Source organism: Lepisma saccharinum, chromosome 28 (assembly GCF_977018435.1).
Source record: "Lepisma saccharinum chromosome 28, izLepSacc3.1, whole genome shotgun sequence".
NCBI lineage: Eukaryota > Metazoa > Arthropoda > Insecta > Zygentoma > Lepismatidae > Lepisma > Lepisma saccharinum.
Window position 1 is genome coordinate 25,231,876 of NC_139256.1, and position 12,726 is coordinate 25,244,601.

The 12,726-nt window shown below is 36.0% G+C and overlaps 1 protein-coding gene across 1 annotated transcript in view; it reads left to right on the top strand.

The window, feature by feature from the left end:
* Positions 1-2,406: 2,406 nt before the first annotated feature.
* Positions 2,407-12,726, top strand: part of LOC145980713 (uncharacterized) — a 28,360-nt gene continuing 18,040 nt past the window's right edge. The window contains exon 1 of the mRNA XM_083113779.1: positions 2,407-2,648. Coding sequence (XP_082969905.1) covers positions 2,475-2,648 — 174 coding nt within the window. The 5' untranslated portion in view covers positions 2,407-2,474. The remainder of the gene's footprint in view (positions 2,649-12,726) is intronic.

The following is a 12,726-nucleotide window of genomic DNA, read 5'->3' on the forward strand; positions in this document are numbered from 1 at the left end:
CTTTGGTGTTTTAACCCCAACTTACCCGAGGGTGCGGGTGGGGGCTGTCAGGCCCAACATCTCCTTTTTATCGATTTTTCTATTGTGATTTTTTTAATAAAAAAATGAAAATAAATTACATACATGCAATGTAAAGAGGAGGCAAAATGCACTTAGTGGGCATAGCTATCAGACGCCATCTTTAAATGTACGTTATTCGAGTCACTATTGCCAGTGACAGTGTACATTTGGTTGCTAATGATGGTAAATTATTGCCCTTCATAAAAAATGCACTAATAAAAATTATGATTTTTGTGAAGTTTATCGAATGGTAAAATATATGTGTGACAAGAAATAATTGTTTATTACTTTTTATTAATGATGGTAATTTTTGTAATTATTTTAATTTATTACTGCACATATATAATCAACTAAGGAAGCAGTGATTGGATAACAATTTGTTTTTAACTTTAGTTATAAAAAATAGCGTGGGCCTGTGAGGCGCCCCTCAGGTAAGTTAGTTTCTCGTACGCACAGGTAAGATAGGGTTAAGTCCACTTTATGCACACTAAGGCTAATCGGGACTGAACATACAATTTAAATTGAGATCCGAACCACTATGTGCCTTTACCGCGTATCGAACCCGGGTCCCACAAGGCCACGGCGCTACCACTACGAAATCGGCGAAGTCCACAAGTAATTATATCAAATCAAATGTTACGTTACTGCAAAATGTGTGTATCTTCAACATGGCACAGTCAGTGAAAGGCATGTTGTTTTAAGTACAAGATAAACGAAGTAGATGTGTGTGTTAGAGCTAAAATGACACATCACTTAGTGAATATTGAGTTAAATGTACATGAATTCTATATTTTGCACAAATTAAAACACACTACAGAGCATTTTAATTAACTATAGAACCTACAGATGTCAGCATTACACGGCACGTACTGCAAAATTAAAATAATATAAACTGTTTATTTTGAAACATAATATATATGACAATATATTTCCTTCCTTAGAAAATGGTTTACTCATAGATATTATATTACAATTGTTTCTACTTCAGCCTAATATTTAATTATTCGCATACCATAAGTAAAATTATAGTAATTTATGTAGATTCCCATCAAATATTCATATGGGACATTGGAAGTAGCATCTTATCTATACCACACGACATGAAGGAATATAAAATCTACAAATCTCATTGCATGGAAGAAGTAATGTTACTGTGAATCCAATTCCTATTAAATTTCTGATATTCCATTCTCATAATTTATTTATTTATTTTTGGCTTTGTGCCTTTTCACCTAACCACCTACTTCAATATTATCTTACATCTTTTTACTAATAAAACAGAAAAGAAAAAATATATAAAAAGAATTCAATTTGTAAACGCACACACAGACACATACATAAAAAGGCAGTACACTGAGAGTACCAGAACGACATATTTCTATTTGTAATCAAGGGGTCTGAAACTAAAATTTAACACATCTTCAATGGTACATCCGAATTTGTGTAAACAAGATTTTGCTTATCATTGTTATTTGATGAATTCTTATAGATTTCGACCTGCGGAACACGAATCAGTGTTGTGTTGTCCTAGTGTCAATATTTTGAGAGATATCGCATTCATTCACCATATGATTTGTTTACACTACAACAAACAGGCTGGCATATTAGTAATCAGAAAACCAGAATTAAATGACATTATTAAAATATCAAAATATGCACAAAGTTCATTACAATTTGTGTACCGTTGTAATTTACATTTACTAAAACATTTTAATATTATTAAAATCTATTATTGAATAATAGATTCTTTCTTGGATTAGCCAACAATAATAATATTATAATAATAACAAAATAAGGATTTTTTTTCTGGAAGGGCTGAAATTGTAAAAGGGAATATCACATAACTGTGTTCTAGGTAAGGGCGGAATACACTAGAATTATTTTTTCGTAATTATCATTTTTAACCTTTGTTTCAGACGTTAGGTGTGTTTTTAAGGCAAGATTGCATTTTCCACTGTTTTCCCCGCTTTTTCCTTCCTGTTTTCTTTAATATTTTAATTTTTCTTAAAACTTCGGGAGGGGTCGTATCTCCATCAGCTCCCCCTTGCATAGGCCATTGTGACATCCCAAATCTTCGCCAGCCCAACACACAAGGACGTTTGACGCGAAATTCACTGTTTTTGCCTACTTAATACAAAACTATCACAACATCTATTTTTATTAGTGTTAATTGTTGAACTCTTCCTAAATAAGGAAGTCTCTAGACCATAATAATTAACAACTTATTTCAGCATACTTATACATAACCTTCCACCTTCTAGTTACTAATTAGGTTATGATTAGTGTCACTTGACGCTAATTTACATACTCAGAACTTACGTTTAGTTGTGCGCTTGCTCCCAATTGTACAGTACTACTTCGTAGTAATGCACATGGACCTCGATTGAGAGTGATCACAGAAGAGCAACGCAACAATGAAGGCAACGGTTCACATTGTTGGTTTGAGCATCCTGTTTGTAGCAGTGCAAGAAGTACATTTGCTTCACAGAGTAAAACATCAAGTGGGGAATGGTTCGCTAACGGTCGAAGAAGAATTTGAATATTACTGTGATGGTTTTATGGAACAAGACGATATAGATTTTGATGAGGTAGGTCAATAATTTTGGAATCATCGTGTCAACCATTTAAAATATATATACGTATAAAGGGTGTTTTTTTAAGAGTGATAGAACTTTCGATAGGGATAGCTGTCATTTGTTTTGTTTTGATGACATGTTGTTTTGTCATTTCTGATCAGTGAGCATTGGCAAATGATCATGGAAAGACTGACGCCGCAACAACGTTTACAAATTATGGAAATATATTTCCAAAATCAATGTTCTGTTCGCCAAACGTTTAGAGCACTTCGGAAATATCGGTTCTGTCAGTGAATTGGCCAGCAAGATCATGTGACCTAACGCCACTGGATTATTTTCTTTGGGGATATGTAAAGTCTCTGGTTTATGCTGATAAACCAGCAACAATTGACGCTTTGGAAGCCAACATAACTTGTGTTATTAACGACACACGTCCCCAATTACTTGAAAAAGTGGTTCAAAATTGGACTGATCGAATCCGGTTCATCACAGCTAGTCGTGGTGGACATATGCCGGAAATTATTTTCAAAAAAGTAAATGTCAGAAAGTTATCTTTCAAATGAAAACACAATTGGCTTCAAACTTAACTTTTTATGTGTTTTATTTCAATTCAAAGTTCTATCACTCTAAAAAAACACCCTATATATACAGTGTGGCGGAAAAAACGCATGTTTTTGGAATAATTGTAACGTCGTTGACATTCAACATACAATCGTTTTATTAACACCAAAACTATCGTTATGAAATGCAGTTTGGAATGGTATACAGTGATGATTTAAGTATGGAAAGATGACGTCATTGTTGCTGCACACATATGGAGCCTCTTCTCAGTGTTCCGCATTGCCCTTGTCAACATTTCGCCTGGCACAGTTGTAACTCCTTCACGAATGGCAACTTTCAGCTCGTCGACTGAACTAGGTTTTCGATTTGAGGTAACCCCACAGAAAAAAGTCGCAGACAGACAATTCTGGGGAGCGTGGGGGCCAAGAGACATCGCCGAAACGTGAGATTACGTGGTGGGGACAGCAATAACGAACTCATCTTTCCGACATCATCTTCCATACTTAAATCATCATTGTATACCTGTCCAAACTGCATTTCTTACCGATAGTTTTGGTGTTAATAAAACGTTTGTATCTTGAAAATCAACGAAGCTACTACACTTATTCCAAAAACATGCGTTCTTTTTGTGCCACTCTGTATATATTACCTACACAATTTGTGTTTACATAAGTTCCTTGTTCACTAATTTACATTCTTTATATTGTCTGAATGAATATCGTCGAGTAACGTGGGGGTGGGGTAAGGGGGCACTCGTCCCTCCAGTGGTGTGGTGGTAACGTCGTCACCTTGTAATCAAGGGTCCCTGGTTCGGTACCCGGTGGAGGCAATTAGTGGTTCGGATCCCACTTTAAACTATATGTCCAGTCTCAATTAGCCTTCTGTGCATAAAGTGGACTCAAAAACCCTGACCTCCAACCTTCTGGAATTCATGTTGTGCAGACCAAGTTAGGCGAAATATTACGCTGCTGGGCATATTTTTCAATATTTTCATCTATTCACGCAAATATCGCGAAAATAGTTAGAATTAGTGTTCATTTTAAAAATGTTTTTATAAACACAGAACTCGAAATTCATCAAATTAAGTTTGATCGTGCCTGATGTCAATGCATTCCAGTTGATCACAGCTAACAAAAAGAAGCCTATATTATCAATTTCTGTGTGTATTTTAATGCATTTAAAATGCATCATTAGCAGTGTATGCACTTTGATGAGTTTATGGAGTCAACATATTTGTATCAGTGAATATCTAAAAAAAAAGATATAGTGATTTAGAGATAAATTTGCATGATTCTTAACATTTGTCCATTTTCTCCAGCAAGTCTGACTTTGTCCATCCTCCAACAATAATTTATTGACTCTGGAACACGATTCTGTTCCTGTAATTTCCAGGAAAATCCTGGAAGCTACAAAACCCTGACTTATTCTCATGTGTGCATAGCACCACTAGAATACTGGTCAAAACTAGCACGAAAATATAATAAAAATAATCCACCTTGCACCGACCCATAATTGGCCTTGAAACTTATCTACACGTCGTACATTCGACAGTGCGAAAATGTGGATATCTCCTTATACCCTTCCTGCCTGATTGCGAATACGTACAAATAATCCAATTTATTATCACTGGAGCAAGACGAAACCATGACCTACGGTATCGGAGAAAACATATCTCTTTTACCAATTTAGACAGGGTCACGAACACCAGATGTGATATACGTGTATAGGATTTCCATGTGTGGACACGATTTTATTGTCATTTTCAAAGTATCTGAAAGTCAGGAATGATGAAGGGGTTGTATTCGTTCGGACTACTAGTACTCCTTCTATTTGCTCTGATAAGCGAGAGTTACTCGTTGAAAGCCAAGAGACACCAGAAAAAGAGACAAGACGAAGAAAATGACGAAGGGGATGAAGGGGAAGCCGATGAAGAAGGTGAAGAATATGATGGTGAAGCCGAATATTATTGCGAAGGGTTCCAGCAACAGTAAGACATTTGATGAGGCATGATGCAACTGGTATAGGTGTAGTATGTCTCCACATTTAATCACGACAGTATGTATCCACATTTTCGACATACGAAAGGGGTCCCGGGTTCGAAACCCGGCGGAGGAACAAGTGGTTCGGATCCCACTTCAAACTGTAGGTCCAATCTCAATTAGCCTTAATGTGCATAAAGTCGACTTTCAACACCAACTCAACTCGACATACGAAATTCGGAAGGACTGATCCTTTTTAAGTTTTCTTTATTATACTTTCACCTAGGTAAGGTTAGGTTAGGTTAGGTTAGGTTAGGTTAGATTCACTGGTGATAACTAGTCATGTTCTTTGCAAACTTTAGTCAGTTTTCTGATTTGCAGTGTTCAATGAACACTCCTAACCTAACCTACGTGCAAGTAAAATGAAGAACATCCTACCTATTCTAATGTGGAAACATACTACACTTTTACCGATGCAACTTTACTATACTCTAAGAAGATATGTAAATTTACAGTATTCTAATGTTAAAATTTAACAGCGTGCCTGTTAATTTACATAAGACGGAACTTATTCGTTTATATTTACATTTGAATATTTTTTAAAATAGGCATTAAAATTACAATAATGTAATAGATGTTAACATTTTATCGTCATTTGTACGGTCGGAAATTTACGGTCTTATACCATTATATTCTCCTCAACTTTTTGCTGTGTGATTTTTCTTGCCCTTTTCGGTTAGTCTCTGTAGTAGAATACTTCATGCAAGCTACATCTTTTACAATGATTGGCTTTATTTCGTTATTAAATTGCTAGTCTTGAAATTAATGTATTAATTTGGCAGACACAAAGAAAAGCGTTACTTGGCGGGGCAAGGGGGCACTTGCCTTCCAAAACTTTCAGGTTACTAAATTTAGTAATTAAGGATACTTTAGTAGTGTAATTGATGATATAACCATTTCGAGAAAGTATGAGCCCCCCTCTGGCAGATTTGCCTACACTTAAAACTTGCTCAACATGCCCATATGAGCTTTTTGCTCAAGTGTGGAACCCTGTCTAATCCAAGATTTTTGTAAAAATGCCCTCGGGAATTTCCCGTGAAAGTATGACCCCCCTCAGATTGATTTGACTACACTTATAAAAGGCACTTCTGTGAGATTGTTGTCCATAAATTTGTTAAAAATATGCCCCTCTTGATATTTGTTTTGGATACACTTAAAACTAAGCCAAACGTATTAACACACACACACACACACACATATTTACTTCCGGTCTAAGTTCAATTGGGCACCAGGCTCAACTTGTATATCTAGTATTAACATAATGTAATTCTTCTAGAATTGCTCTGTGACTCTCTCATTTCTTACATCATAAACATATGATTTTTCCCCTATAAGAATAACACTACATATGGTGTCATCAGGGAGTGTATTGTGGAATTCACAGATAATTTTAATGTTTGTCCTGTCATTAACCACAACTTGTTTCCTTTTTGAAGTGTTGATGACAAACATGGGTCTCTGTGCTTTGAATTCATCTGGTGTGTAATACATGTCAGTATTGCCAGTAGTGACCCTTTTGTATGCTGTAAATGCTTCATATAATTTAAGGAAATCATCCTTGGACATGTCTAAATTATAATTTTCTCTAGGAAATACCTCATTTCTGCCATTTTTAAGATATATGTTCTTGATGTTGCAGTTATCAAATTTACTTGAATTTTTTTCCTGATTATTGTGTCTTCCAGTCTGAAACAGAACCACCACAAAATCCGGCATGTCATATTGTATACTGGAGAATGAATTTGTAGCATCAAACTCATAATAGGTACCAGCGGCAGGTTTTTGTACACATTGATATGTATAAAATTGTAAAGGAATCTGTGGATTTTTTATTATATCAGCTTTGTATTTAAGAGCATAACTGGCTTCATATTCAACAACTGGGATTCTTAGCTCCATAGTCTGAATAATGCATTTGCCTTCATCAGGTAGGGTATTGGGCAGAGCTTCCCCTGTAGAGTTTAATGTACTGTACCTCATCAAAGCATTGTTATCATTGGCAGCTCTTCTAAATGTGATTCTTAAACCACCCTTCCACATAATATCTTTGTAATCTGAAAATAATCCTGGCAACAGGCGCATAGGGAACAGCACTGTGTGGTTCTTAGATATAATTTTATCACCAGCCTCAAATCCACCTATTTTGTAGTAAGAAGCCTCGGTTTTGGATAATTTTAGTGTGGCCAAAGCTGTGGAGGTAATGCCGGGATAATCTATTCTGTTTATAACAACACCATGCTTTCTGATCTCAATTTCAGAGAACAGATGCGGCACAAAATTGTCTACCAATCTTATATTTGAATTTGCCGGATAATCTGTTCCATCGAGCTTTACAACATCAAATTTGATGTATAGATCTGCTCTGTGGGGGTGTATAAAGCCATCCCCTACATCAAGATCAACCTCAATTTCTGTGTTGGGTTGATTTAAATTTGCAAATGTCCTCCTGTTTGGGGGGAATGATTGTAGCTCATAACTCTCAATATTTTCCATTTTTTTGTATGTATTTTTATTTAAATATTAATCTCTATGATTGCAGTTGTTGTGGCTCCAGCAAAATCAACTAATTCTTCTTTTTCATTAGTGACCATCAATTCAATATTATCTATTCTGTTGTGGCACACAGGAAAATATAATGTTGGGGAAGGAGTGTAGATGATTGGCTCCATAAATTCAGAATTAGGTTTAAATGTTGCAATGATGCCAGTTTGTTTGTGAGTGCCTATGCCATTTGATTTGGTGATCATACCCTCGGCCACATTACAGTGAATATTCAGAGTCTCTATGGCTAAGAATTTAGGTATATTAATAGCAGTGTGTTTGATTGCCGGTTCAAGTTTTGTGTTGTTCTCAAAGCCTAACAGCTCTCCTATAGTACCCAGATCCACTGTTTCTGTAGCAGATACAATCTCTACTCTGTGAGTGACAGAATTTTGATTTAACACTATACCTCTGGGTAATTGAGCATTTAGAGTGGACAGATTATATTGCCCTGGAGTGATGACAATTTTTTGATCCCCTACTGCAATTTTGTTGTTGTGGTGTGTAATATTAGGGATCAAGTACATGCCATAAAATGCTCTAAGAGCTATTGTTTTGGGATACACTATATCATCATGTAATTTGAGTTTCAATATTGAATTTTGGCTGGTGAGATGGAATACCCCCATGATGTTTCAGATACCACAGGGCTTTTTGAAAATTTTCAATTGATGGTTTATTTATTTGAGACATATATCTAAGAACAGATAAACACAAATGTCCACAATTAACATCTTTGAAATTTTGAACACGGCCATTATTGTAATAAAGATTAGCTGATTTTAGATATTTTATTAAATTTTCAGGTGGAACACCTCCAAATGAATCAAACACAAATGCCTCATTTTTTTAATATTTAAGATAACAGATCCAGTGAGTGCCCTGATTTTTATACTTATCCAAATTAACAATGCCACACTCTTTGTTGAGTGGTTGTTCTGGTAAAGAATCAGACATGTACACACCTCTAAAATTTTTGATGCCCAGTGGCTTGATTAAAGCTTCAATATCTTGGTTTGTAAGCGGCTCTTGTTTTTTTAAACTTATTCATGGCTCTCTTAACACCTTTGCCTTGTTTCTCCATGGCCAGGTTATGGCGCTTTATTTCATCTAATTCTGCCCTATTTTTCTTGGCATCTATTACTGTTTTTGCTATGGCAGCTGATCCCCCAGCCAAGCTCCCAACAGCCCCAAGTGCTGCTAAGATGGCCGGGATAGTAAATATGAAACCCCCCACATGTGATTTTTTCCTGGATTGTTGTAATCTTTTTAATTGGGTGGTACTAAGCAACAATTTCATACCATGACCCTTGGCAATACAAGAGCTTTTTTTCTTGCGCTGCTTTTTGGTTAAAAGACTATCAATAGTTTTAAGAGATTTAAGACCTGCATAAGGTACCTGATACATAACACCCTTGGCCTTCATTGTAGGTTTATTATATACATATTCACAACCCCCACCCCAGTTTTTGTTTGGTGTTCATAGCTATGGTGGTCCCCAATGCTGCTATTCTTTCACTCAAAGAAGCATCTTCGCTTACAAATCTACCAAATGCAGCCTCTTCTAATTTCTTGTCTGCAACATGTCTCTTGTCAAGATCAGAATGTGTGTTGTATGCTATATCATGGTCTCTACAAGCAGCATCTAGGGGATTAACACCAGGGTCCTCTCTGTTTAATCTATGGTCCAATTTTGTGCCTGGACCACAATACTGATAGCCTGGAATGTGTAGTTCAAATGGTAGCTTGTTTATAATGTCATTAACCAACCCCCGACCCTCAGAAATATTCCAAAATTTAGGTGGTAGAGTATTAATAATTTTTATAAGATATCCAATCCCCTTAGTGTCATTCACTATAAAATTAGACAATTTTGTGCTTATCATGTCCATAATTCCAACCTTTTCATTGTAAAAATTGTGGTTAAAAATTGTGGTTGCCAGCATTTTCCTCCCCAGCTATCACCAATAACCTATCTACAAGTTTCCTGACATCATCAACCCACACAAATTCTTTAGGCAGGGTGTTGTATTGTTTGATTCCACTCCCTGTCTTAATTTGTGACCATATGGGCTTGATTAAATTGTTGTATTTTGTTCCACTGCTAGACTTGACTCTTTTTTGTGTGGGATCATTGTTCTGGTATAGAGCATCTGATTTTATTAATATTTCTTTGTAATGTTCATAATCTTGATCTGTATAGCTGCCAGGTCTCTTCCTAGTCATCAGTTCCCACAATCCAGGTGTTCCGAGATACTTAACAAAAGCACCTCTTTCTCCAAGATGAGATTCTGAATATACAAACAGATCATCTCCCATAAATGTTACTCTGAAATTGCCAATTCTATGTATGATGCTACCATCATGCTCTGTGTCAACATATAAGCCAAAAACCTCATCTTTGTTGTCTTTAGGTGTACTTAAATATTTTTGAGCAAGAAGACCCAATTCAATAGGATCCTGAGTAGCTTCAATTCTTCGAGGAGCAATAGGACTAGGTGTATGAATACTGGAAAGTGGGGTGAATGGATAATCTAATATGTTCCTAGCAGCTACAGGTACAAGATCTGTGATCAAATTTTGATTTTGCTCTGTAACAGTTTTGATATTTTTACCTAATTCACTAATAGCATCAATAATAGGCTGTTCTGTTTGTTTGTGTTTTTAATAAATTCCTCGGTTCTGTGATTTCCATCCCTTAAATCTTTTTACAAGATAATCTCTTAATTTAAGATCATCAATAATTGGCCTTTTCATGGTTATTTATATATGTTTCAATGTCTAGAAAATTGTTGATTTTATTTCTATATTTACCACTATTGGGTTTTCTTGTCATATCAATTGTCACAAACCCATAACTGTCCTGGTTCCAGCACCTACTGCAAAACTTGGAAAAATTATTGTAGCTCAAGTCCCCACCTACATATTCATCATGTATGTGTTTGAGGTTGGTATGATCTTGATGAAACACACATATAAAATTGCTGTTGTCTCGGATCAGCTGCTTCGGTATTTTTGAAAAAGTCTGTGCCAGGTAGAAGCAATCAATGTTTTTGTGTCGGCCCTGTGTAAAGAAATTTCTAACCTTGTTTTGATTATCCAGTATAATGTCATCAAACACAACAACAGAATTATCGAGACATTCATGAAGTGGCTTAACATCTGATTCAAAAGTGGCAATATCCAATCCATCATATAGCTTCATCAGCTGCTGATATTTTAATTCTTCCAAGCTCTTAGAGAAGACATACAAGTGCCTGTTTTTCCAGTCTAACCAGTTGGGTGCCAATAAAAAATTATCAATCATTAGTGTAGTTTTACCACAAGCCGATGGCCCAACAATAAGACATCTAATATTTTCAGGCAGCAACTTGCCATTTCTCTTAATCTGCTGTTCAGGTTCTGGCAGCCTCTTTACAACATCCCAGGTGCTCATATTATCACTTTGTCTGCATCGATCCAGCTGTGTTCTGGAAGTCCTAGCCATTTGACAAATAACTTGTTGCCTTTTCTGCGGATGATTTTTTCTATGAGATATGTGTCAGGCTGTTTAGTTTTGTTGAGTTCTTCTTCATAGAACCGGCCTTTGAGAATTTCTCCTCGGTGGTCTTTTATTATATATGTGTTAAGGGTCCCAGGTTTAATTTGAACCACTGTAAATAATTCAGTGCTCCAGTTTCTTGTAAAGCCTCTTTTGAATAAGTGCTTATATTTGCTGATTCTTACTTGATCACCCACCTTGTATTTGGCCTTTCTTGTTGTTGGCTGGTATCTAGGATAATAAACAGTCCTGATCAATTTTTGCTCATCAGATGAAGTTACTTCAGAGGGTTTCATGTTGATTGTGGAATGGACCGAGTTGTTATATTTATGTAGAAGTTCTGGAAGAATATTAATCCATTTATATTTACCTTGAAGTGTAAATTGTTTATACATAAGATTTTTTAGGGTTTTGTTGAATCTCTCTACAATTGAGGCTTTGAGATCACTGTAACTCGAATAATGTTGTATTGACTGGTTTTTAACAAATTGTTGGAACACAGAATTATAAAATTCTTTGCCATTATCTGTTTGATAATAGCGCGGTGATCCTCCACTCTGATTGATGATTGTCCTGATGGCTTCTGTAACACATTTTCCAGTCTTGGATTTGAGTGGCACAGCCCAGGCAAATTTTGAAAATGTGTCTATTACAGTAAGTAGATACTTGTAGCCCTTGTTGATTTTGTCTAAGTTTTTCAGCTGTCCACTTGCCATTTCAATCAAGTCGCTCTGCCATAAATCATCTATGCCTTTTGTGACTACTGGCAGTCTCTTATAATTATGTCTGGCTTGTCTGTGTAATTCATCAACAATAATTTGTCTAGACATAATATGAAAACAAGAATATTGCAACTATGGGGTGTTCAGCAGCTGATACTACAGGATTTTCTAAATATAATTTGTCTCCTATTTGTATATTAAATTCCAGAGAGCCATCATCTTCAGCATAAGCTGTTTCTAATGTATTGGGATCTGTAAAATCCTCTAACTCTACACTGGTGATTTTTGGTTTGTTGTCAGCATTTGTTATTGATAAGGTAGGGTAGTGGTGTGCCTGTGGTTGAAGCCAATATTTGATCTTGATTGGTCTCAGTGTGCCCCCAACAAAAAACTGGTAATAAAACTGTGCAGGGGACAGCATATATATTTTGCCACCTGGTGTAAATGGTGAATCATATTCTTTGTTGGGGATGCTGTACAATTCAAGAATTACTGTATGTTTTGGATTCTCGATTATGCCTGTTATTTCTTTTTCTGCTGTAAGCAATCTGCTTGTTACAGATTCAAGGTGCTCATTGATGGTCCTAACAACATCATCATGGCCTGGCTTGATTTTTATGTCCACAACAAGTTTTTTGTATTGTTGCACAATTTCTTGTAGCTGGGTGGCAAAAACAGACAGGGCA